This window comes from Orbicella franksi, chromosome 9 (genome assembly GCF_964199315.1).
Source record: "Orbicella franksi chromosome 9, jaOrbFran1.1, whole genome shotgun sequence".
Taxonomy (NCBI): domain Eukaryota; kingdom Metazoa; phylum Cnidaria; class Anthozoa; order Scleractinia; family Merulinidae; genus Orbicella; species Orbicella franksi.
The window spans coordinates 30,814,536-30,842,507 of NC_138153.1; the positions used below are offsets into that span (position 1 = coordinate 30,814,536).

Consider the following 27,972-nt stretch of genomic DNA (forward strand, 5'->3'; position numbering starts at 1 on the left):
TTTGGAGTGGGGGTGAAACACTCCCAAATTTTGATAGGTGCTCCAAACCACCTCTTGCTTCCTTTTAAAATGTTCTTGAAAGAAAACATTAAGCACTTAATGACTGGCCCCAAGGGAAACTGAGATTTTTTATGTCCCCAAAACCCTCAATGTTCCCCAAGGGGAAACTTTTTTTTTAGTTGGAGGGTATAGCGAAAAACTTAATGGAAAAATTCCTGTGGGCCAGTCATTATGTGTTTTGTTATACCTCCCAACTCAAAAATAGAACAAACTGAGAAAAAATTATTTGCTTGACACTGGCTGGCACACAAACTTGCCATGATTTCAAGGTGCGTGTCAAAAGTTCAAGTTGTTGTCTCCCTTAGAAAATAGTGAGTTTTGTTTGCTCTAGGGAGTTATTGAGTTGACATGTGTCACATTCTCCTCCAATCGGAAAAAGTAATATTTGAATTGGGAGGTATAACAAAGATTGCTGTTCAATGATTTTTTTTTTTTTTTTGCACTTCACATATACATGTACACCATGCAATTTCAAAAAGTCAGGTCTTGAGTCTTACCATGATTTCTGCTAAAATATCTGGTGTTGTTTTTCCTCTTATGAACCAGTCACTTCCACTTCTGTACATGGAGGGAGCCATTGGAGTGGCAAGAACCTGAGTAGAGCTTGGGCTTGCTTCAGCTGCCTTGTATGAAGTGTCTCCATGACAGGTAGGCTGCGACTCTAAGCCTTCACACAGACAACAAATCAAATTTATTGTCAGTTAAGTGAGGATGGTGATGAACCCTGCCGAATTCTAAGGTGGCTAATGACAGTTGACAACATTATTATGTCATTTAGTATTTCAGGGATATACATGTAGCTAAAAAAAATGAGCTGCCAGACTCAATCTCATTGACGAGCCCAGCTGACATTAAATCTTTTGCACATTACATGTAAAAGTTACATGTACCCTAAGTCTTTGTCTTCTAATGAGATTTCAGCCACCGAAAAGCTCTCTTAAACTTTCAGTGAGTGGAATTAGCCAGCAGGAGCTAGAAGCTACATGTAAATGCACATCCCTATTACATTTTAAAATATATATATATTTTTTTTTAACAACAGGACCTACATTGATAACAGACACATACAAAATAGCTCATATATAGCGGCTAGCCCATATTAATCAATATATTTTCAATTATTATTGTTAAAACCCCTTGCTGTTAACATTACACTGCAGGTCACAGAGCAGTTCAAAAACCCTTACCCTATCAGGCTGGGTACATGGCCTTCAAGATTTATTTGACCCATACATATAGATTACATCACAATAAATTATACATGTATATACATTGTACAGTCAGACTTTTTCTGTAATCCAGTCTGTTGATTTTCTTTTCTAAATTTTTGATGGCTTTGTCCACCTTCATCATTGATTATTAAAATCAATGGTAAGTAAGCATGGGGGAGCAGTTTCCTCTTGTTGAGGGCAGCACTAAGTACAGTCACGAACAAATGCAAATGTAAGGAATGAACCCCTCCCAACCCCTACTACTGGACATTTACTTAAATAGTTCTAAACAAAAACAAACCACTCACTTGATGATGGGGTGTGAGTGATTGATTCATTCTGTGAGAATAAACATGGTGTTTCAGAAATATGATTGTTCTTGTATTTTGAAGTCAATGGAGTCTTAAACTTGTCATTGTCCACTATCTTGGAGCTTTGAAGGCAATCATTATAGGATGCAGCTTGCTGTAAAGTGCAGGTGTCTAGTGACACATCATGTTTATAACAGAAATCTGCCGGTGTAAGGTTATCATCTTTCATTAAACGTTCACTGACTTCACCAAGTCCTGCAAAATAGGTCACAAAAGATGTCATGAAAATTCATGCATTTTTGCATCGATGTTTACAATATCACATTTCCCTATCTTATGTTGTCAGAAGCAACTCAACAAACAGTACAGCCATATTATTATTCAAAGGTGTTTGTTTATAATGTAAAAGCCTATCACAGGGGTTTCATTTAGGGTTGTGTGCCAGGAAAATTGGCCAAAGACGCTTTTGCTGGCCTGGTTTGATTGTCTAGAGGAAAGTTTTTCTCATAAAGAAGTTCAGTTCAAAAAGCTTTGCCTGCCTGTGAAAACCAGTTGCCATCCTGTGAAAAACGTTAAAGAAACCCCTGCTATCAGCATCACTTGACTTGTGGTTTTATGCCATGTACACTGTTATTGGTATTCAGCAAATACATGTAGCTACTTTCTAATCATGATGATTTTTGTAACCAACAAACATTGCATATGTACATTGTACATGTGCACGTAAATTTCCAGCGGCAGACCAAAGGGAAGTGTCAGGCTTTCCCACTTCACCCAATGGTTAGAGTACAAGACTTGAAATCCAGACCTCCCAGGTTCAAATTCCATTCTGAACACTACACATGTACATGTAGCTGATGTTGTCCTCCATAGTCCTGAGTTCAGCTCCTCTGCCACCTTTGTAAATAAGCAACTGGACTGCCTCTAAGTGCCAGTTAGGATTTTTAAACATGTTATAGGTTGATTTTCAATATTTGTTTCACTGTTTGTTTCCAATGGCCTAGAAAAGCTCTACTGGGGGAGTGGTCAGTTAAGATATTTTTTTATTTATTTATTTATTTATTTAGATTTAAATGACATTTTCCAGTCTTTGAGACATAAGCAAAGAACAACAATTTCCATCATCACTTTCATTATTGGAGACTTAATATAAAGCTAGAAAAGATGCTAACCTACATTCTGCCACTGATTTCGTGTCATGCAGACTGCAGACCAGGGGTAAAATGAGCACTACAGACTGTAGAATTTTAACTGAATCGTGTCATCATTTCCATCATTGAGAGCTAATCATAAACAGGCTAACCATAGCGTTATTTGGGCTCACAAGAGCATTATTTAGGCTAAACGGAGTTATATTCAGTCTAACCAGAGTGATATTCAGGCTAACTGGAGTGAAATTCAGGCTAACCCAAGTGCTAACTTTCACTACGATTAGTCTGAATAACCTTGTTTACGGTAAACAGTCGATAATGGAAATAACACGATATCTATTTAAAAAAGTCTGTAATCTGCAGTCTGCATTTTACCTCCAGTTCGCAGTCTGCATTTTACCCTCAGTCTCCATGCTCCGGTCCGCGGTCTGCAGTCTGCGTTTTACACTGACTGGTTTAGGAATGTTGCATGTTGGCTCGCATGACTCGCTGGCTCGCACTTTGTACAGACTCGTGCGAAGTGATAAAAGCACCGTCTGCATGCATGTCATTTAGGACTCTTTTAGCCTTGGATATTTGCACTACACACCATATGAGACTTCGGTTTTCTAGAAGCGGTAAGCTCAGAAAATCAATGCAAAAGGTTTACAGCATCGTTCAGGCTAAACGAGTACAAACATCATGAACACATTATACACACCTTCTGGGCATTTTCTCTCCAGTAAATCTAACCAGAATTGTTCAGTAACTTTTCTCTTATCGATGAATGACGTTTCTGTCAGCTGTGAAGTTTTCAGAGGGCACTGTTTGTTGTAAATCAGCTGAATGAAAGGCTCCATGACTCAACCAGCAGCCGCCATCTTGCTTTGAGCTTCGCGCCAGTTCTTCTAGCCCGATTCAGTCTCCTCGCGGCCAAATCAATGGTGTGGTACCCATTTTTGTGTCGGATACCTGTGGTATGGTGTCCTACACTGTTGTTGTCAACGTACAGGTATTGCGTTGTTGTTGTTGTTGTTGTTGTTATTGTTGTTGTTGTTATTGTTGTTGTTGTATTCTGTTTTCCTTGTTCTTGTTGTGGATGTGATGGTCGTGCACGTGGTTGTAGTTGTGGTCGTAAAACTGCAGTTTTTTTCGTTACCGCTTCTTCGAACGACGAAGTTTTGTTAAGATACACACTGCAGCCTGACAATGAACGAGAGATCAACAATGTCGGACGGATGACCACAAAATAACAAAGAGGTTTCCTTGGCACGCAACGTTTTCCTTTGTTTTTCCCCTGTTGAAAATTGATTTGTTCAATACATATGGCGATAATTTACCATAAGTAATTATCCACGAAACGCAAGCCCAGTTTTCACTTCCCGGGAATTTTACATATTTTGTTATTACTTTTTAACTGAGTAGAAGCTGCATAATGCCGCTTTCATTTTCCACTATACGTTATCTGGAGCTCCTACCCCTGTCTGGTCACCCCTTAGCACCTCCACTCGTTATAAATCGTAATGTGACCACGTTGTACCATTAATCAGATCAATAAAGTCGTCCACAAGGCAGTTTTCCACATGATTCTGTGCATGAGGCTCCACTCGGGCGCGGCAAGCAGACACCAACCAGAGCCATTTTTTTTTCTTCTTTAATGCCCACGCGAAATCACCTAATAGTCATTGTCTGGCTTGTCTCGCTTGGTCCTTTTGACTGTATAGTATTTTTAGAAGAATATTTTCTGTTGGTGCTTTTCTGACCATTAAGGTGCTAATAGATTTTGCTGCTTTATCAGTGGTGAGAGTAAAAAATGCTTTCGTTGTTGTAATTCGATAAATAATTGATCATGTTCCACCGATAAGAAAAACTTAATAAAATTCCCATAAATAACAAAATCCTTGTATGATTAAAGAAAAATCTGTTTTATGACAGATAAAAGATTGAAATTAAGATTTACATTTAGCACTTTCTAGTTCATGACCAGCGCAAAGTGATCTGAGGAAAAAAACTTGTTTTGAAACCTATTAATTAATAGGCAGGAGCCGTTAAATGCGTGATAATTTGGTTATTGTTTGCAATTAATTGTTTTTGGTTAATCTATGCAATTAAGAAGGCAGGTTGAGCACGTTGTCAAAACCCAGTAACACGTCAATGGTAATAAACGCCAATAAGAATAGCTGCTTAATAATTTGTGAGGATTTGAACAGCAATGGGCTAGTACACCCAACACGTACTAAGCCTATAATATCTCAGATTATGAAACGCTGTTTTGGATTCAACACTACACCACAATCTCAGTACTTGAATGGTGCACGGCAATCATATTCTGAAAGTAAGTTGGAAAAAGTCTGTCTCTCATTACTTAATGTTATAACGGAATATATGGAGGTCGTTATTCTCGGTTAATTTGGTTTTATTTTAAACAAACAAAATCAGATTCTACCACTGTTTACACTGGTCATGGCAAATTAAGTGCGTCAGCAGTTTTTCCTCAGTATTTTTTTTCCCATATTTTAGAACGTTCGGGAACTGTAACGCTAAAAAACTGTTCCCCTGTCGCAGCCAAATTCTATGTTGTCTCGCACATACTACATGTTCATTTTACAAGACAAACGTTTCCTTTGTTTAAGTTCTTGAACAAGTCGGTGCTGCTTCCTATTTAATGCATTGAATAGCATTTAAGTTAGTATTACAATAAGAAATGTTTTAGTCAACTCAGTATGTTATAATGTTGTTGCGCGTCAAATCTTGTGACAGGTATAAACATGTCTTGTAGTGTTTTCGTTGCTACAAGCTGCGGGCGATCTGAGGGATCGACACCGCTACGGTAAATTTTCTTTATGCATTGCGCAGGTAAAGCGACGTTTCGTACAAGACAAGTTGTATAGCATTTTACAAACGTTACTTGTGCTATTTTCCTCCCATCACATTGACTTCCTCTTCTAACCATCCTCGTGCATAACAAGAACGACTCGCAAATGACCTTGTTATTGTCAAACCCTAAAAACGACCCTGAATTAGACGAGGACGCAACAAGCATTCATTCATATGTTATCAATTATTATTGAATATTATTACTTCATTATGTCGACACTTTTGACCGGAGGCTGTAGTTGCCTTAGTAATATTTTTTCATGCCTTTTTCTGGCAGCCATTTTTTTTTTATTAGGGCTACAATAATGCAAAGCTGTGTTTCTGTGGGAATCACGCATGTTACGGCCTACTCAGACAAGAGAAGTAGAGAAATGTTCTAGATACTATGTGAATAAGGCTAAGGATAAACATAAAATGGCTTCCGGCCGACATGAGCACATTTCCAAGACTAAAACAAAGTTCACGGAAATGGAATTTCTCACATGGGCCATCTGTGAATGTATGAAAGAGCAATTAATTATCTATAAGAGGGCGTCTTCTTTCTAAAAGCACTATTTTCAGGGTCATGGCGCGACAGAGAGACGATAGAGTAACCGTGATGAACAAACAAAACTCATATCCGAGACAATGATTCCAATTTGATCACTTGGAAAATTTGCTATTTCAAAAGTATTGCTAGTTATTGCCTTCGTTAACACTTTATAGCGATCGAAAGCAGCCGTTTTGCATTCAGAAATGACCAAAACACCAAAATAGCTTAAAGAGGATACTAAGACCATGGACTAAATGAGTCGCGCAATTAAGTTAATTCTTGTAGCCAGTATTGTTACCTTTAATTTAATGTAGATTTAGAGGTACTTTTATAATGAAAAAGCTTTCGTTTAAATTTTTCTTCAGCTTATGAGCCAACAAAAAGGCCACCCAAGGGTGCGGAATACAACAAGAACATTCAAAATAATTGACTGGCGCACTATGAAACTAGGACATCATATTCTAATCAATATTCTATTAACCTTATTCAAAATATTTTACCACTTTCACATTTCCTTTTATTTATTGATTTATTTTTTGCTTCATAATTACTCTACGTTCTAACTCATGTTTGTTCGCGAAAAAGCTCAAAATCGTACAGGTACGTGATATCAACACGTTCGGCTCAGCAGTTCAACTGGGCATGAATTGCCTTATATTATTAAATTCGTTTTTTAACCACTGCTGTTTTGGTTTTGCGTTTTCATAACTTTCTTTTCTTTAGATTTTGATAAGTAGCAGACTGTTTGTGCATTCTTATCCTTACCTTAGATTTTCTGTAACAGAAAATCTTCACTTTATTATATTCGGCTTTTAGAAGATGCCTGATTGCTTAATTTTCGTGCATTTATTCCATTAGCTTCCGCGCGGCTTAACATTCATTATTGACTATTTCCATTACCTCTACTCACAAATTATGCGGACACCATTAGGTTTACATTAAAGTTTAAAAGGATTTGTGTTATCATAAAACTTTTTCCTTCTGTTCTACTTTTCCTGTGTTTGTAATCTTGTTTCCTCAACCACAAAACAGATTTGTTGAATACTCTACAAAATGAAGTCGCGGTTGAAAACAAGCGTTGCTTTCGACAAATCATTGTTATAAAGGTTGTCTTCTACAGCAAGCTCTTTTTTCCTATTCTATTTTAATTGCAAGGAATTTAATAGTTTTCAACCCAGCTATACATTCGGTAGCTTGAACGTAGTTCAATGGCTTTATAAAAACGCTATGAATTAAAAGTATTTTTTCCTTTCATCCCACAGTGTGTAATTTAAACTTGTCTCTCCAGGATTGAAAGCAAAGCCAGTCAACATAATGGATGTCAGCACGACTCCAAACCACGGTTCAAAAAATTAATTTCTATACTGCTGATATTTTACTCTGAGAACATTGTCGTTTGTCACACGTTGCCACAATTTCTAATTGTTTATTTCTTGTTTTGATAACACGAGCCAAAATACCAAGATATCAGTTTTCCTGGCGATCTCCAGTTACGACGGTCGTGTTTTGTTTCGCAGCTTTGTAAATGATGCGAGGCGAAGAAAGTTGATAACTGGGTGTTACAGTTTTACTGGTCTAAAATTGACAGGGAAACCTATTGCATGACAACACGTCGTATAACACAACACAAACTGTCGGAAGAAGGTATGAAATGCAGGTGCGACGCCATAAAATAAAAAGAGATATATTCAGTTTTATAGCGTATAAATGTCACACGATTTCTGCGCAAACTCGTATTGATCTGAAATTTCAAGATGTATTTGTACATTGGTGTCACAAAATTGAGGTTTTATTCCAAAAAGTTGTCGATAGAACACAAAAGTTTAATGGTCAATGTCTTAATTTCAATTCTCCAGCCGTCGACTACCAAGGTAACGCATTGTATTTACTTTGTTTCATGTAATGACGGCATTATTCATCAACCTAGAATTAGATAAGGCGCAATACAAATGTAGAGTGTTTTGAGTGTGTGCGAATGATATAGAGTGAAACTTCGTTCGTTGGCAGATTTTAACTGCATTAAATGGGTCAATTCAAAGATGGACAGCAAGATTAAAAGCAAACTTTTGACGGAAATTCGCGTTTTTTTAGACGCTTTTTTCTCCTACCGGTATAATATTGAGAGCGCTGGGAAAAAAATATATGTGTACGTCATATGACAAAATTTGCACCTCAAATTCATGTTTTTCATTATTTAATTTTTTCATTGACAAAATAACTATACTTGAACTAACAATTGTAATCACAAAACAAAAAATTCGCATTCGGGAGGATTTTTAAATAAGTTGCACATTGTGTTATTTACATGAATATCGATCACATTTGTAGTCCACAAACATTTAGCTACTGGGTGAATTACCAGAGTACATTTAATTTAACTAGGGCTAGTTTGAAAGGAAATATTTCTAGGTTATTTTAGTCATTTATCCACGCCAAGGCCGGATGATGTAACTTTTTCTAGTCTTCCTCTCGATGTAAGTTTACCCAAAGTTTTCAATTATATTCCGGGCAGACTGATTACTATATATACGTAAATTTCAACTTCAAGGACGCAAAAAGAGAGTTACAAAGCGGTGAACAAGGAAATGACGAAAACGTAAGTTTAAAGAACAACAGGAGCAGCTGGCCGGCGAGTGTTTTCTCCAGTTTGCTTTAGTGCTGTCAGGTTATCGTTTTAAATGTGCGTAATAACAGAACAAAGTATGAGTGTGGCTTCATAAAGTAGGACACTTCATTTTCTGGGAAAATTCGCTTTGTTCAGCGACGAAATGAACTATTTTGCCTGGTCGTTTTATGTTTCTTCACCTCTGCTCGCGGGTGTAGAATATCGCCTGTTATTTCCATACTTTATCGGCACGTTCAAATTCATTATGTCACTGTTGTTTTTTTTTTTTTATAATTAGCTTCGAGGAATGGAAAGATCTTTTGGAACTTCCATCACACTCAAAATCTCGAGGCACCGAGAGATTTTTTTTTTTTCAAATCAACCATTGCTGCAAACGTAATCTCGATAACACCGACTATTCGCAGAAAATTAGGGCAGGGATCGAACTCGACCGGAAATATCATTTTTTTTATTTTATTGATTTTTTTTTTTTTTTTTGGTACCACTAATAAATATTATTAATTCGGCTACTGTGTAGCGGATATTCCCGATGAGAAATGAAATAATAAAGCTGATTAGCTGATGCTTTCAGTCGACTCTTTCAAAAGGAACCAACACAGATTATACTTGATCAATTCAGTTTTAATTACTGTAATAAAACTGATGGGTGTATTAGTGAGCCATTGCTTTGTCCTCTGCCGGTGACAAAATTGATCAATTCTTAATTATTTGGTCGTAAAACGTTACGAGCCTCGGAAATAACACTAAATAAACCTTTATGATTATGATCTGATTATGATTGATCAGGATCGCAATTGTCATCAGCATTATCATTGTCATCTTCGTCTTAATTCTCTTGTTGCTGTAGAACATGGCTTCAAATATACTGATCAGCAGCTTATTTCTCCTGATAATGTCAGTTCATGTCGAAGCACGTAGGTAATGAGAATAGATAGTTATATCGACTAGCTAAGGAAATCTTCTTTATATTCCACTAAGTTCTCAGGACATTTGTTATTAACTATATGTGAAACTCAGTTAGAAAATGTCACATTATGAATTGAAAATGAAGGATAGGCTTGGTGATTAAAAATATAGCATTTAAATTCAGTGTATATTTTGATGGTTCATTCGTCTTGTTTTCTGTTTGTTTGAATGTTGTTTGTTATTTTATTGATTGACTGGTTGGTTGGTTGGTTGGTTGTCGTTTTTTTATTATTATTATTTTTATTTCTGGGAGCCATTTCTGATTTCAGAAACCAAACCTTGCATACAACAATATGGAGTGACAAGATCATGGTTAAATTTTTATCAATTGTATCCTTGACGCTTGTTTAGCCAAATGAGACCTTCCTATAACTGGTGATGGCAAACTATTCCGCGTTTATCACTGCATGGTTACAATATGCGACATTTGTTGCCTGACGCGTGCAGCTCTGAACCAATGTCAAGTTGTTATATGAAGTCATCAAGGCGACATAATTTAATTTCGGGATTTCTTAGAATTAAAAATGAGTACCAGAGTACATAGCTATGATATTATGATACTCAACCAATCATTGTTCACATTTTCAAGATTTCGTCTTTTGTGCGAGCCCAATCTATCAAAATATTTCTATAAAAGCATTTTATAAAAATTGATGCCTTAATTCTTTTCGTGACATTTTAAACCATTCATTGACTCTAAATGTGCTTATCGGTACAAGTTGAGTTTAGAACAATAGTATTATTGTTGTTTAATTTACTTGAATATTAATTTTTTAGCACTTTTTATCTGAATATGAATACAAATTGACTTTTACAAAGCGTAATCTGCCAATCACACGGCTCAACTAATAATGTCAATTTAGCACACCGAAAAAAAAAGTCTGTTGTCTAATTTACTAAACATTACTCCACTCGCTAATAATTTGGTTTCCCGCATGTTTTCATTCGCGAGAAGGAAATTTCCACTTAAAAGCAAGCTTCTCATCTTCAATTTCACCAGTGGTATCATTCATCCGTAATTTAAGACATTAAATTAATGGTATTTCAATCTGGATATATAAATTGAGCTTCCGACCCCTTACAACACTGTTTACGTCATGGAACGTGTTATCAACGTGACATTTAATTGAAAAAGCTCTGTTTGAGCTTTTACTGATATTGCTCTTAATAAATTGCTTTTAAAAACTTGAATATTCTGAAGAGAGAGAAAGACAAAGCCATACATTATCAATCTATCACTGAGCGAATGCTAAAACTGGTCACAAGAAGTTTGCTTTGTCAATGGGATTGTCTTAGTAAGTGTGTCGTAAATTTTTCGTTTTATTCAAATATTTTTCCGGCGATATTGGTTAACTTGTGAATCTTTTAAATGTTTATCAGGAACTAAACCGTCGATACTTGGTAGCGAGAAGCAAGAAATAACAAGGGTTATCAAATTAATGAAGGGAGAAATCTAACGTTGATATTTCGTTTTCTTTTGCAGTTAGTTAGATGAGCACTATGTGTGTGTGGATTGTGGCACTTTTCGGGGTTGCGCACGCTATGAATATCTCCCAAACAACAAGGGTAATCCCCACAGCGTCAGGGAATACTACAACATCTTGGTAAGTATGTATGTAAAACCAAACGTTAAACCGCAATCCAAATGTTTAATTTTGCAAAATACATCTCTATGTTTAGAGATGGTCAAACCGAATTTCTCGGCTGCTACATACGAGGTGTCAATTATTCCTCGCCTAGTCTTTTTTTATGTTTAATACTTATGAAATGAAACCAACTTAAACACGAACTATTTTAAAGCTTGGGATTTAGATTCGGGTTGCGTTTTAGACTTTCCCGGCTTTTGTTTGTTTTTGTCTCGACACTTGATCACATAACTATTAGACATTGATTTATGTGCAAACTCTTGGCAAGTTTATGACTTTTCACATATTACACTGGCTTTCAGTAACGACTTTTTGTCAGTTTGCTACATAGAAAAGTCGAGACGAGAAAACGAACGGTATTATTGAAATTTGGGATACAAAATCGCCTTAAAGATAACAAACAAACAGTCTAAAGAGAGATTTTTTTCGGGTTGTGGAAAACAATTCAAATATTCATAATGTTTTCGTAGAGAAAAGGAAATTAAATAATAATTAGCATATTTTTCTCTTCAATTTTAATGACGGTACACTGTAAGCTCACTAAGAATTTCAGAAGTACATTTACTATATCTTTGATCATAAAGTTTACAAGGAAATGAACTCTACGTAACTGAAATCTACAGGGAATCGAAACGTGGTCAGATTGATTTCAAAAGTGAGAAACGCGACTTCATTTTTTCTCGTATTTCAGTTTTCTACTGCTATCAGCATGAGACATCCTTAGATGTTCCTATCCTGTCAAGGCAATTAGATAAATGAGGAGTATTTCAGTTAATGAATATTGCTTTAGCGGAAGACTTCACCAAGGGGCTATACAAATCGCTCTCTACGTACCACGACTAAAATGCGTATGTTTCCGTTCGAAACAACAGGTTCTTATTTTGGGATAATACCTGGCGCGGCGTGTCGGCCAGGAAATAGAGGGCATCGATGTTTCTGAATTTAAAATCTGACGGTTAGTCGAAATAAATTACTAATTTAATAACCCTGACGTAAACAATAATTCTCTACAAGACGTCGCAAATATTTCATGCACTGCATTGCTAATCACTGTTCTGTCACTGAGAGCACTTTGAAAGTTTCTTGTTAAGGCTCGAGGCAGTAGCGTGTTTGCCGAACTATCACAAAGCCATTTTTAATAATCGATGTTTACGTGTCTTTATTCTGTTATTACCTCACTCAGACTAGCGAATTTTATCAGGTCTGATATCGCCACGAACTCGATAAAAGGAAGTCCATAACTGCTTTATCTTGTTATAGATCTCTAGTTGAATCTGCCTGTTGCATGGGACACTACAAGCTTCTTCGTTGTTAGCGCGATTGGTCAGGTGACACCACTAAACTTGGAATATCTGGTGACATTCCCAAGTGATATTCCTCACTTTTCGTAATTTTAATTTTCTTCCTTTTTCTTTTTTTACGTTCACAACTGTAAAGTTGAATGCCACAAAATATTTTGAAGAGAAAAATAGAATTATGCCTTCAGAATTTGTCGATGTTTGGCAGCCTGGAAAAAAGGTCTGCGGCGAATAGAGAGACCTTATTGAAAAACATTTGAAGGATATTGACCTCTATTTCGCGCTAAAAAAAATTACTGATATTTTATCCCTGGACAATATCTGTTCCTCAAAGCTCACAGTTTCCCAAGACCCTCTCTCCTCAAAATATTCGAGAAAAGTTTTTCGCGCATATTCTTGCGTTAGCTGAGAGCAATTGTTCATTATTATCCAAAAGGTGTCTTTTGAAAAGTGACTGAGATGATAAGGGTATCTTTTTCGCGACACCGTCGAATACTGTGATCGCAGTCACGTGTGCGTACCTGAAGAGGTACGCCAATATAACTTATTTCTATTTTTCTTTCAGGAAAGACAAACCCTCCTGGAAAGAAATTGCAAGAAACAAATCTAGACTAGTTACACAACTACTAAAAGGCTATGACAAGAGGATAAGGCCTTATACCGGAGGTAGGAAGGAAAATCTTTGTAACAAGTTTCACTGCACTTTCGACGGTAAGTGGTTAATGATTAGTTAAAGTGCTGCAGTCACGTGAGTTTATGAGAATTTTTAGGGAGACTCTTCTCTTTTAATCATATTTGTCGCAGAAAGACAAGGGTTTTATCTTACTGGAATGTAACTAGGGAGCACTGTTTTTCATAAAAAAGGTGAAACTTCCAAAATGAATACGGTGTTTACTGCGAGTTAGACACTTCAGATCACTATCTTAATTACTCGCACATGTACAAATACAAATGTTTGACTGACTTCATAAAATATTGACCAGGCGCAATAGAGTTCGGAACAAACTCAAAAACTCTAAAGTATATTTCTATTAAACATGAATGCATCCCAGGGGTTCAACTCCTCGTCTGTGTTTCACGAACGCGCCATCTATTATAGATCTACGTTTCGCAGGCGGGTGCTTGAACTCCTGCTAACATGTTATACTTCATCGCTATAAACTGCAGCTGAGATGAAACCTTTTTTTGTCAAAGCTTACTCAAATGACGAGCAATATGAAAAAAAACAATTAGAGATCAGATTTTTTCTAAAATAAACTGAGCTTGCACGCGAGATTTGGTGTTATGGTAAAAGCGCATACTTCTATTGGTTCTGGTATGGTGATGGCTGTTGTTATTGTTGCTGATACTGTTGGTGCTGCTGTTCCGTTTCGTAACAAATGAAAATCAATAAAACTAAATAAGAACAAATAACTTGAACGTTTTATTTGTTTTTTTTGTTTTGTTTTGTTTTGTTTTGTTTTTTTTTCGCAAGAACAGATGCAATACTAACTTTCTTTTTTAAACGAAGCACTCAGCCAACATATGAACTTATCCTTTAGAATAAGCGTTTGATGTACACATGCCAGCGACAATGAAGCCCTAAAGAGGGCGCAATTGTGAAACCATCGCACAGATGGTGCCGACCTGCTATGCTTACGAAACTGACCAATCCGAGACTGAACGGTCTGTTTGAATGGCACATGAGACTTAATAGACTGATTACTTTTGTTCATATTGTCAACACTCACTGATCCCTTGGAGGACTCTCTTCACAGGCACTGGCATAACATTAATCAAACTACTGATTCACCTGGGTTCAAATTATCGAGAATGCAATTTCGATTTGCTTTCAACTAATAAAGTCTTTCTACTTAGATACTATTTGATCAAATAGGAAAAAAAAAAAAACAGTAGATTCAATGAGTCATTCGCATTGCACAGCTTAAATCCAATGTCGACTGTGATTCAAAGTAAAATCTCCCGCTCAGCCGGATTGTTTTGTAATCTCTTTTATCTATACAAAGAGAGTTTTCTTATCAAAATGAGGACGCTAGCCTTGAGCTGTTTGTGTACAAAGAATATCTTTTAAGGTCTTATAAACTGCTGTTCTAAGCTCTCGAAGACGCCAGCAATACAAAATTGGGTTGATAGAAGAGTTCAAAAACGCCACAGTGTCGGCCAGATGCCAAACTTTCGACCAGTTTTCGTAGGAAATGCTAGAGAGACTTAAAGAAATGATTATCGGAAAATAGCACAGGATCATAGCCACATAAAATGTAAATGTGTTCACAGCGCTTCTTTTCATCCGCACAGCCCTCATGTTAAAGTTATTTCCAGCACAAGTTGAATTTTGCTGTGCAGCCTGCTGTTGAGTTTGAATCTGAGCTTGATGTCGCCGAACAACAATGTAAATTTTGATGTAGGAGAACGTTGAAATGAAAAAACCAAGGCAAATACCAACAGCCATTACACTAAAATACGTGGTCCACTGCCAAAAGTAGAAAACAGCAAATAGGATGTTGCATACCCATATGATAATTATCGAGACGTATATTACTCGCCATTTCGTTGTACCAGCAGCTTGGTATTTCATAGGATAACGAAGCGCTATGAACCTTTCCACACTTATTGCCGTCATTGTACAAAGCGAAACTCCACACAGAACAAATGCCATTATTTCAGATATGCTTTCTATGTAACGAGAAGCTGTTAGCTCGCTGGCAATGAAGAATGGCTGCGCAACGAAGCCAACCAGAAGATCTGACACAGCGAGATTACAGAGCATTATCACTGAAGTTGAACGAATTGAAGGAGTTCTAATGATGGCGGCCAACACCAAAGCGTTGCCAGTGATGGATATGAGTATCAGGGGAGCGTTAAAAACACAGTTTGCGACAACCAACGTTTCCAGAGAATCGTGATTTTCCATGTTTTTCCGTTGATCTGCTGGGCTTAACTTGTCTTCATCAACAGTGGTTCATGACATCCGTCATTGAAACCCAAGTAGCGTAATTGTCATCAGCCAAACCTTTATTTTAAGAGGTGCGATGAATAGTAAAGAGGCATCGTAAATTAATTGAATTCATTTTCTATCTTCCATCTTCCTCGAGATAATACAATGCGCATTTGTGTATATTATGGCACAGCATTTGAGTTTTCCGATGCATATGCAAAACAGCTTTTATCGAGTTTATTTTTTACCTGTAGGTCAAGTCTATATATTTGAAGTATTTGATTAAATTGCTTGTTAGATATTTACATTTTCCCCGATGGTGACAGTTGGCGTAACTAAGTAATGGTAACTAAGTGACAAGGGAGTTTAAAAAAAAACCCGCAATATTTTCCATGTGTCTTACAATTGACGGTTTCTTAGAAACAGAAAGCCAAATATGAACATGACGTTTATAGTTACCCAAGTTGCATATAAATTCAAACTTTAGACTTATCTTTGCTGTCATTACGAATACAGGTGTTGCTTTTGATAAATTTCCAAACCACAGAATTACCATAACACTTAACGACAAGAAAATGAAAGGGTGAAAGTCCGCCATAAATTCGGGCTAGTTAATTTTAATTCTCAATTTTTTTTCCTAATTAATAACATTTGCGTCGTTCCTTCGTCACAAATATTTGGCTTTCAGCAATTGCTTTGGTGTGGTGGGATCCGCGACATTTAAAGACAGCTTACAAATGGGCTGAAATGTAAATTGATAGTTGAGTAATTGTCAAAAATTTATCCGATGACTGAGAACCTTTTAACGGCTCTCAAGTTATTTTACGAAACAAACTGCTTCACGTTTGTCATTTCACCTGATCTAGAATAACAATTGTAAATGATATTTTCAAACCACGAATTAAAATTAGAGAAATACCAGCCGGTAGGTCTGCAATACAAAGCCTGCAAAATCACATGTTTGCGCCACATTAGCTGAGTTCACTAAGAATCACATGATAACTTTTGATGTAAAATGAAGAATATTTAACGTAATAGCCTTAGACAGATCACTAAAGTTATCAAAAATACGAGTAGTGCAATAGAATATTGGACATACAGCTCAAAGTTAGTGGATTTTTCTGGCATAATAATGGTCAAACAATACCTTTAAATATCAACTGTTAATGGCTTTTGCGAGTTTAGTTTTAGCACTGCATTAACAAAATTAACACCACGAATACAGACTCCACTGATATCATTCTGCGTGAGCTGAACAGAATTTGTGTCTTGCAGCGAAAACTCCTTTGAATATTACGGTAATGAGGAAAGAGGCACATCTAAGTTTATCTCCCGTTTTTCTCATCTCGGCAACGGCAACGTCGCGAAACAAAAGGTTTAATGAGCGGAACAATGGTTGTGCACGTGCGTTATAATCCTTGATATATTTCTTTGCCCATCCTCTGCAAAAAAACAACTTGAAATGACCAAATTCTGCGTTGTCTGGAGAACGTGAGCCCCGACGGCTAATTTTTTTAATTTTTATTTCGAATTTATCGATGTGTCCCAGATTCAGTTTCGTGATAGCTTTGACAGTGATAAACAAAGTAAATGACTTTAGGGTACCGCGAGATTCGTAGGTAAAATATAGAATAATTTTTTCATCCACGTTGTCCTCGGCGTCGCCGTCGTGGTTTCTTAAGCTCCCTAATCGTATCTCTAAGACGTCATTGATAAGCTAGCAAATAACGCAATCCTCGTTATATATAAAATGATTTTTCCTTTTTATTATCTAAAGTTTTTCTAAATCGTTTCTTTAACAAATTAATCAAATTAAAAGTCACTTTTTATTAGTAGGGTGACAGAGTGAAAGCATAAGCTAATTACAGCATTGCGTATCAAACTGTTTTTCGCCATGACAGGTATTTTTATCAATTCTTGAGGGGTTAACTTTGAGATGCCTTATAGCACCTCTCGGGTGTTTATGGGATAATCAGTTTGTAATAAATTACTTGCGTCAAAGTTAATTAAAAGGAATCCACCACAGCTGAGTTCGAGTAACAAGCGGACATAAAACTTTGTTATCGAGGTTATCTACGTTGTATTGGAAACTTCTGTGCGACTGTTTAAAATATCTTCTTAAAGAAATGATTTCTAACAACACCAAATGTCGAAAACAAAGTTTGAAGTTCATATGAAACACTTGAAAGTACTGGTGAAATGAAACTGACGATGAAATTTTACCTGTGTTGACCATGTTGGCACATTTTTTCTGAACTTTGAAATATATTTCTCGAGTTTCCATGGAAAACTGTTTTTGGTGTTATTATCAGGCAACCGTTAATATCTTTAGCTTTTAGAAAATACAAAAAAGGACTGTAGTATACTTAAAGTTATTCGGGTACAAGGTTTTGTCCAGTAAAAACTGAAATTACTCGATTTCCTATCGGATTTCGTCTTAATAGCTTAGAGAAGACCTCTTGCTAGGCATCGTTGCTTGTTAGTTGTCGCAGGTGTAGTGTGGACATACTGTTTCACAATCATGGTTCATGCCCGCAGAGTAATCAAGCACAGATCGTAGCTGTGAACAATCCAACGGACATATCGATTCATTTGCTAAATAAGATATATTTCAATATAAATGAATATCATTCTCCACGTTGTCATTGTCCTTTTATCGCGAAGAACGCTACACTTTCCGTCTACAGGCAGGCAGGATTCAGTTGTGCGTGCAACTTTGTTTGTTTTTATTTTTATTTTGAGTAAAAAACAAAACAAAACACAAAAAACTTAGTGCTGGTCTGCCTGTCGGCGTGATATTTGTCTTAATATCTTTAAAACTGCCATACGAATTTCCCTAAGACGCCAACAATATAGCGAGGGATTAACAGACGAGTTCAAAAATACCACTGTATCTGCCAAGTGCCACACTTCAGGCAAATTCTTGGACGTTATACTTGCAATGCACAAAGAGATTATTATTGGAAAATAACACAGAATCATAGCAATGTAAAATATAAATGTGTTCAAAGCACTCCTTTTCATCCGCACCATGTTGGTATTATCTCCTTCTGTACAGTTTTGCTGTGCCGCCTGTTGTTGAGCTTGAATCTGAGTTTGATGGTGACGAACGATCCGATAAATTCTAATGTAACACAACGTTGAAACTAAGATAAAAAGGCAAACACCACTAGCTATTATAATAAAGTATACAGGCCAATTCCAAACATAGAAACCTAAAAAGAGAGAGTTGCTTATCCATATGATTACGACCAACGTATTTAGAGTGCGTGGTTTGGCTGTAATTGTTGCTTGATATCGCATTGGATATTGAAGAGCCAGAAACCGATCTATACTAATGGCAGTCATGGTGCAAAGAGAAACTCCACATAAACAAAATGCCGTTATTTTAGACACCCTTTCGATGAGAGAAGCCCTCGTAAGAAGGCTGGCTAGAAAAAACGGCTGGACGATAAACCCAACAAGAAGATCCGAGACAGCGAGACTGCAAATCATTGTTATTGAACTTGAACGAATTGAAGGAGATCTTTTTATGGCGGTCAAAACCAAGAGATTCCCAGCGATGGATATGAACATCAATGGCGCATTAAGAACACAGATAATGACGACAGCAGTTTCAATCGACTCGTGGTTGTCTTCAATCTTTGCATAACCATCTAACGATTCGTTCTTCTCCCTGTCTGTATAATTCATCCTACTGGATTCAAACGTACATGTACACCTTAACTTCGACCAGGGTTTCCTGATGTACACAATTCATTATTTTACTTCATATTGAATTTCTTTTCTGACGTATTTAATAGCTATTTATATTACAAATAACAAATGTTGCTCATGAAATATGTTAATGGCGTCGTTATCTACAAGATGTTGAAAGCGCATCTTAAGAACGTCTTGTCTCATTGGTAAAATCTATACTCCAACCTGTTTATTACGCACAGAGCTTATATTGATCTACCTGAACGAGTTCAACACCATTGAAGTCGACACAAACAAATGTCTATTCAGATTGAAATAAAAATTACACCATGTGAATTGCATCTTATTTCCTTTAATGAAGTGCATCTTATTGGTCAGATTTACTTATAACTATAGAATACGCACATAGCAAATATGGATTTACGTAAACGAGCTCACCACTAACAGCGACGAAAACAAATATTGATTCAGACTTTCAAAAAAAATGATTTGAGTTCCACACTAGTTTCCTTTCAATGAATTTCTGAATCCTTGAGAGGTCACTGCTGTGGACCTTTGTTGTACATTATAAACGCACTTTTTCGAGCATTTTAGGGAAACAAATATTGTAATTTTAGTTATTTTGAACAAACACAAGAAAATGGAAAACACACGATTTGGCATTTTATCAAGAACCACTGTGTTTGTCTTTGAGAGTTTATGGTATGTCTCTTATAGGTTGTTGTCAGAGTTACCCTGAGCTCCTTGTAATTAACAAAACGAAAACGAAAACAAAATAAGTCTATTTATGGATCATCACCATTATCCAAAATTTTCGTAGCCCTTTTGCAGCGGGAGCAATAGATGGGTATTAAAAAGCTCAGGAACTACAAGCATAATACACAAAAGCCTATTTTAGTGACGCGTTCTAGTGGATTTTTCAAACATGAAATTAGTTAGAGACGTACCTCTCACGTAATGTCATAATTTGCAACTTAGAAAAAGAGACCATCATTCTAAGTTAGACTTCGATGATTTTTATATTCATCCGTTTTACTTTTACCCTAATACCGTCTGATTTTTGTCACAGTCTTAGTGGGTCAGTTTTTGCAGGTTTTTAAGTTTCGTGACAACTGCAAACAGAAAAGAACTTTACAACGAAACGTCAAAAATTATGTGTTAATCTTGATGCAAAAGATTTCAGTTGAAGTGTTATCTAATTCAAAAGAGACGCAATCTACAGTGCTAACTGAAAGATAAATTAGAGCTTTACAGTATGTAATATAATTCATCTTCGAATGAAGCTTGTTCTGTTAGTGTCTAGTTAAATTTTCATCTGTTGTTCTTATTTTCTTCCAATAGCAAAGTCATTTTAATAGTGCTCATTTAACTTGGTCTTACAATCTGATGAAGGCCGTGCAATCCTTCTAAACAGCAAATGGATTTTCTTGTTTTCGAGATGTTTAACGCCACCTGCTGTAGGATTTCGAAACTGACTTAAAACTAACAAATTAATTCTACAATGAAAACATAAATATCGGGAAAAAACTAGTTTAGGTACATGTTGCCTCTTTACTATGATATGTTAAACATGAATGTTGCAGAGCGCGAAAATTCTGCAAGAGAACTTGGAGCGTAATCCATTTTTGGAAATTGTTAGGTGAAATTTTACCTCGCGCAAATAACAGCCCTTAGTGCACTTTACACAGAAGCTAAATAAGATGGCAGGTTAAGATAAAAGCTTTTCACAGAAAATGCCCAGTTAATGCAAATTACTACAAGCAGGTATTTCCATCCTCTCATGTCCTCGCGTACCCAATGTCGTTATAGGCATGCAGACATCAAAATCATTTCTCCCTAAACATGGAATAGTCGAAGCGAATAATGAACAATTATTGGCGAAGCAAAATATCGTGATTGTCAGTGGCTAACAGATGCGGGACATTGACCAATCACAACGTTTTGCGATAACCGAGTTCAATAATTGTTTTATCATTCGATCACTAAATTTGCTTTCACATTTTAAAAATCACTCTGACAGCTCAGGGAAGAGATCTGTCATTTTTCACCCTGGTTTCAATTACCCATGAGTAGAATATTATTTTCAGCAAAACACATTTAGACAGTATTACGCATGAGGAGACCATTACTTATAGGCAGTTACTTTCAGGTTATGTGATGGGCTGTCGGCCAATGAAAGGGAAGAAAGCATGCATCGAATCATAATTACAATTGTATACAAAATGGTAGCCTCGTATATCATAAAGTAACATTTTTAGACGATATTTTCTCGAAACTGATAGATGCTATTGAATTAAACTAGTGTGAAGTCTGTATTAGGGAAAAATTTGTCAAATTACTTGTTACAATTTGTTCTCCGTTTGAACATTTCCTACAAAGTAAAGGTATTCAGTCATAATTTTAGCACTGTCTTGAGAAAAATGCAGCAAGATCATTGAAATCCTCTGCATTAAATTGTATTTTGTTATTTTCAGTTTTGCCGATGGACGTTCGAGTCGATATGCTGGTGTCGAACATCTGGGCGATAGAAGAAGCACGAATGGTAATTACATATAGCAAGAGAGGATGAGGTTAAGAGAGTTTATCTCCCATACAGGCCCCAATCTCAATGTAATCCCTTTTAAGTTATTTCTAGATATAGCACCCAGTTCTCTCAATGATAAGCTACCACGTGCCTTGTGTAGTTGGGTGTGAAGCTACTTCCGCCCTCCACGTCCTAAGATTTCTCAAACGGCCACTGATCTAAAAATAACTTGTGACAGATTGCATAAGGAATAAGGTCTACATGGTGGATTCATTCTCTTGCTTTTCATCTTCTCTTGTATAAAGTTGACTCTTCGGAGACTTTTTTGTCAGTTTTTAAAACGAAGGTAAGAGCTGTAAAAGAAAATTGCTCGATTTAACTTCCATTTCCTGCAGAGATGCAGGCATAGTAAGGAAAATTGTTTCATATTAGTACCGTGAATACGAATGTACTACTTATAACATTATGTTTTATGAAAATTTTTTACTCGACTTATTAACAAATTTTAAGTACGTTTTCTGTCAGGATTTTACCATCGACATCTACCTTCGCCAATACTGGGAGGATCCCCGCCTATCCTTCCCGGAGAACGAGATACAGAAAACGTTGACGTTAAATCGACAAACAATAGAAGAGATTTGGGTTCCAAGTACGTACTTTTTCAACGCTAAGAAAGCTTACTTCCATGATGTCACAACGGACAATTACTTACTCCAAATTCAACCTGACGGAAACATATTCTATAGCGTGAGGTGAGAAGCCTTTTTTGTGTCAACTGAGTGGTAACATGGTTCCAGTTATATAATAATTGCAACTGGAAAAATAGCTTTTGTTCCTTCATTCCGTAACTACAGTCAAACTAAAAAGAGCATATAATTTCCTGTGAATAATTACTACGCATTTATAACTGATAGACTCGTTTCTCTCTTCACGTTAGACTAACAGTGACAATGGCCTGTAAACTCAACCTTCAGATGTTTCCACATGACGTACAAACCTGTACCGTGATGCTGGAGTCTTGTAAGTACAACCGTTTCTTTGCCTCTCGACTACCAACAATTCAAGCAGTTGCAATAAAGGGAAATCAGTAAACTTAACGTTCAGCAAATGTATTTGATAGGAATGCTTCAATCTGCAGAACGCATCTTCCACATCTTGTTTAGAATACGTCTAAAATTACCGACCTTGCTAGGCCTAACTTGCAATTTCTCACTCTTAAAGTGGTACTATGATCAAAATTTTACCCCTCGATTTTTTAGGTGTATCACATAGAGTTCCATGAAAGAATAAAAATGCCGTTTACCGTTTTCAAATATCTGCATTAGTTCCGGAGATATTTAAGTTTGAAAAATGTGTAAAATATGCAAATGATATGACTGATGACGTCATACACTGAAGCCAAAATTATATTAAGTATATAAATAGAGCTATCTCGGTCAGTTTACAGCAAAATCCATTGAAACTTGGTAGGCTAATAGTTCTACAGGAAACACACCTACGGCTATAAAGAATTCTGTTCCCATGGCAACTCACTCTTTTCCAGTCCCCACCAACTCGATTTCAATATGTTAGCGATTTTCAGCTTGAAAAACATTAAACGAAGCCAGGAGTTCGAGCTAACATATTTATATGACTGCTGGATCGTGCATATGAGACACCATTAGCAAATATCAAAATGGAACGCCAAAGGTGGCCAAAAAGCCTTTAATATTGGGGAGGTCTGGAACCCAGTATGTTGCCATGGTAACAAAACTGTTAAGCTCGTATTGTGGGGCACATTTAGTAGAGTCTTACTGCAAAGAATCAAACATTTCCGATACAAATTGGCTGAGATATCTCTCCTCATCATATTTGATCAAAATTTGGTTGAGTGTATGATGTCATCATTTGGCTAATTTGCATATTTTAAAAACTTGAATATCTCAGGAACAAAAAGAGACATTTGAAAATAGTAAACGGCATTTTTCTTCTCATAAAGGCTACTTGTTTATGTTTTAAAATGGGTTAGATAGGAGAGATGCGATTTTCGTCATAGTACCACTTTAAACATTCTCGGGTTTGGGGAGCGGAGGAGGGGGGGGAAGATATTTGTGTCGGGGGTCAGAGTAGAATCAAAGTGAGTCTAGCCTGGTAGATCCGAGATTTTCGTAGACTTAAAGGAATGACTTCATTTACCTTTCCTCGCCTTCCACATTGTCGCGAGACACTATATAATAATATTTGTGTCTTGTACAGATGGTTATCAAGCCACAGATGTCTATTACAAATGGAATTCACGAAATTCCACAGGGGACGTAGTGTACATTGCAGAGGACCTGGAGATGCCTCAGTTTATGATCACCAAAGTGGAACTGGAAGAGAGGACCAATATCTACAATATCGGTATGTCAAGGATTGTTGTGGAAAGGAGCATAATGAATATACTACAACTGGTGAAAGAAACGTATATTTTTTTGTCTGTTTGAAGATATTTAGAGTACGGTTGATGTTATTTTGTTTTGTTTCAGGGCCTCACTCTGCGCTAGTCGCAAAGTTCACGTTTCACCGTCGCCTTGGTTACTACATGATCCAAACATACATCCCGTCGATGTTAACAGTGACAATATCCTGGTTCTCCTTCTGGATTTCGCCAGATTCGCCACCAGCCCGCGTGGGACTGGGTATCACAACAGTGTTGACGATGATCACGATTTCAAACAGTGCGCGTGCGCCGCTTCCTAAGGTTTCCTACACCAAGGCCATTGATTGGTTCCTTCTCATGTGCTTGGTTTACGTGTTCGGTGCGCTCATGGAGTATGCAATTGTGAACTTTTACTCGTGTAAAGTTCAGTACAAGAAACAGAAAGACTCAAGAAAAGCTGAAAAAGAGGTTAGTATATAGGAGCTACCAAGACTGCAAACTCTAGGGCGATCAAAACGTTATTTCGGCTATTTAGAATATCGATACACGCCAAGCAATCATAAAAATCACAAATATAAAATTGCTCACACTTAATTTATCGGTTAATCGCTACTTCGCAGAAATTATTGCCACTAAAAATAGGGGGTGGCGAATGGTCCTTCCAAAACTCTGGGTCTCGCAATATTTTGGTCGAATTTCACGGGTCTCGCAGTCTCGTTTTTTTAGCGGTTATGTGCGTCTCGCAGTCTCGACTTTTATACGAAGTTCTCTCGGAGTCTCGCCTTTTGCAAGGTTACGGATTTCGAAGTTCCGATTCGTTTGTTTGTTTTAATAAATGACGTCTTCTCGTCACTTGATATTGAATTTCAATAAAGCAACTTTGAAATTTCCGAGAAAAAGTTAATCCTAACTTCTGCCAAATTGTCTGAATTCAACAAAAAGCTACAAAACTTACCGCAACGTCATTTTGGCGCCAAAAAACAGTTATTTTGTTCCAGGATATCCTGACGTATTGTGTATAGTCGAATTCCCAGTTCCAGCTCGTTCGCAAAGGCTGGCTAAAAGGCTAAAAGGGGAATCAAGAAACCACACACAACCCACGATAGCTCATGATGAAACCCACGAAGTCGAAGAACTTATAAATTGTCCCCTGTGGAACTGTGTAAAGGCACAAGTATTTTGACAAAAGGCTCCTTTGTAAGACTTCTGTGCAAGTTCATTCTCGCTCATTCTTATAGCTCTCAACTAAATCTAGGACTCGAATTTTAAGAGTCTGAGCCCCTCGCGCTCGCATTCAAAACACTTTGAAGTCTCGGTCTCGCAATCTAAAAAGTCAATATGTCTCGGGCTCGTAAAGAAAAATGCTAGTCTCGCCGTCTCGCAAAGTCTCGCATTTACCATTCACCACCCATAAAAATGGATTACAATTGGTATTAAAGGAGAAAATTGCTATTATAATAGCTTGAACCTTAAACACATGTTTTCCTGTCAGTTTTTAGAACAGGAATCTGAGAAAGAAGACAAAACCGGCTCGTATCTGAATGGCTCGCTCAAGAAAAGTGAAAGCAACGGAAGCTACAGGCTGGCTGTTGTCGTGTAAGTTTGAAGTTAGTGTATGTTCGAAGTAAATGTGTCGGACCATGCAATTATTACAAACCTGTTTACAACGGGGATTAATAGCTACTATTACATAGAAACTAGGTAAAATGAATTGATACAATTGTCTTATCCATTACGTACGAAAGAACAACAGAGACTTCTGTAAGCCAAAAGAAAACTGCTTTTACTAACATAAGTGACATAGCGCACGCAATGAACTGTTTTCTATCTCGAAGCCAATTTAGATTACGTCATAGTGCCAACTACATGTCGCAATTATGATAAAAAGTGTAAAATTAAACCCAACAGTTCTTTCAAGAAAAGGAATTTTGATTTCATGAAATTTTTATGTAACGACGTGTTATTTTTCGATAATGATGAGCATTAACATTCGTCTTTCTTTTCAGAGACAGCAAGAATCCATTTTTTCCTCGAGGGCAACTGAATAAAAAAAATCCTAAATTTAGATTTTCTCGCCGACCTCCACAAAAGGTAAGGGGCATAAGGAATGCAGGAAATGTTGTGTCGTCTTCAGTGCACTCAGAAGACATTTTCTACCAGGCTGTGCGATAATTTAAAGCAAAAATCGCTACAAAATAAACTGACAAGTGTTTAGTTGCACACAAGAGAGGTTGTACCACGTGCAGTTTTTAACAGGAAGCGAAAAACGTCTGTTTTCAAAGCGTCCTTTGCCTTGCATATTAAAAATGACTGTAGTAATTTTAAAAGTTTACAATACTTTTTTATTATTATGTAATCTATCCCTTTTCCTTAAAACCCCGTTGTCAGGTTTAAAATGCCTTTCACGGCTTCGAACTCCAGCGCACGACCTCTTTTGTTCGTAGGATGTCAAGGCATATAGGATAAAACTAGACATGTTTCAACTGAAAGAAATTCACGATTCTGATGCACAGGACAGATTCGCCAACAGTTAGGTGATCCAGTGAAACAGTACATCTACTTTTCGCGTATGTACATCTAATGTCTAAATTTTATTTTATGTTCCTTTTTTCACATTCACACAGGAAACAGATGACTTGGAAGAATGTGATTCTCAGCCTCCAAAGAAGCACCATCACTACTTCTGGGACCCTTATGAAACTGCCTTTATGACGTCAGAGCCTGCGTATACTGTGGACAAATACGCCAGGATTTACTTCCCTGTCACCTTCGCCGTGTTGAACTCTATATACTGGATTGTTTATGCGCCAGATAAAGTAATATTCTGAGCATGCGGACGCTGAGGCGGAGGCGTTGTTTCAATCTCCCACGTCTTCACAGTGAACTCGGTCTGCATCGACCAAGAGGGATGATAGCAAGCCTAGAGACCTGGGGCATGCATGGTGAACAATGCGTCACAAGGACCCCAGTCACTCGACTCTTTCATTGCCAAGCTGTTATAATTAGTTAGAGATCTCTCGATTCCGGTTTGTTGCTTTCCTGCTAACCTCAAGAAATATAGTTTGAGATTTGCCTTTTGCCGAAATGCTGTGATCAAAGCTCAAATTAAACACGAAGAGAACACCGCCAACGTGACCACTGAACTAAATCACGTGACTGTCAGAGTGTTTCTTGGTTTCCAGAGTGGATCTTTATTCGTCTCACTTGCTACTTGACAATGTGTTGACAATGGCTGTGTGATAAGATGTTAACCAACTTTGGGAAATGAAAGAGAAAAAGTACTTTCACCAAATTGCCTCGATATGGCTGACCTGAATATTATTTCGTTTCTTCGGGAACTGCAGTACGGAATCACTAAAATGCATGTGAGAGACGAATAGGTATGATAAATACTGACAGAGATCCCTTTGAGAAAGCTTTTAATACAAAAAAAATGAGAATTTATGAATAAGTTTAAAGAGAATTATTTAAAGATGAGATTATTTTATATTGATATCTAATATCCAATCAATAATAAACACAACTGTTAAGTAGCCTGCGAATATAATGCCGACGGTACTTCGTTTTCACACTACGTGAAACAAGATAAAATGAGCCCTGGTGGCTTGAGGTTCGAAGAACTGAAGTTCAATTATCAGTGAAAGAGATCTTCTATCTTTTAACACCAGATGATTATCAAATACAGAGAAATGCTGAGATTTTACGACGGTCCGTCTCTGGTTCTGACCTTGTTAGACATGAGTGGTATTTAATGGT

At 37.0% G+C, this 27,972-nt stretch overlaps 2 protein-coding genes across 3 annotated transcripts in view; one reads left to right on the forward strand and one right to left on the reverse strand.

The window, feature by feature from the left end:
* The window catches only part of LOC145496686 (uncharacterized), a 35,627-nt gene extending 31,929 nt beyond the window's left edge, over positions 1-3,698 (reverse strand). The window contains exons 1-3 of the mRNA XM_081476419.1: positions 3,434-3,698; positions 1,580-1,837; positions 558-727 (exon numbers count right to left, since the gene is read on the reverse strand). Of these exons, the coding sequence (XP_081332545.1) occupies positions 558-727; positions 1,580-1,837; positions 3,434-3,572 (567 nt within the window). The 5' untranslated portion in view covers positions 3,573-3,698. The remainder of the gene's footprint in view (positions 1-557; positions 728-1,579; positions 1,838-3,433) is intronic.
* LOC145496660 (glycine receptor subunit alpha-4-like) lies at positions 630-27,964 on the forward strand. 2 transcript variants are annotated; one of them, XM_081476384.1, is made up of 11 exons: positions 630-708; positions 11,197-11,317; positions 13,223-13,368; positions 21,766-21,833; positions 22,341-22,567; positions 22,753-22,835; positions 24,051-24,197; positions 24,323-24,684; positions 25,709-25,812; positions 26,223-26,307; positions 26,841-27,964. In XM_081476384.1, exons 2-11 carry the CDS (start codon positions 11,205-11,207, stop codon positions 27,042-27,044), a joined length of 1,539 nt encoding a protein of 512 aa, XP_081332510.1. In that variant the 5' UTR covers positions 630-708; positions 11,197-11,204; the 3' UTR covers positions 27,045-27,964. The 2 variants fall into 2 exon arrangements, with proteins under 2 accessions (XP_081332510.1, XP_081332511.1); XM_081476385.1 differs by having other exon boundaries at positions 13,223-13,323.
* The last annotated feature ends 8 nt before the right edge of the window (positions 27,965-27,972 follow it).

Bases quoted from the DNA above. Each gene is read 5' to 3' on its own strand.
- LOC145496660 (XM_081476384.1), top strand. From the start codon at position 11,205: ATGAGCACTATGTGTGTGTGGATTGTGGCACTTTTCGGGGTTGCGCAC. The intron at 24,198-24,322 runs GTATGTCAAGGA...GTTTTGTTTCAG, and splicing joins GACCAATATCTACAATATCG to GGCCTCACTCTGCGCTAGTC. The intron at 26,308-26,840 runs GTAAGGGGCATA...ACATTCACACAG, and splicing joins CTCGCCGACCTCCACAAAAG to GAAACAGATGACTTGGAAGA.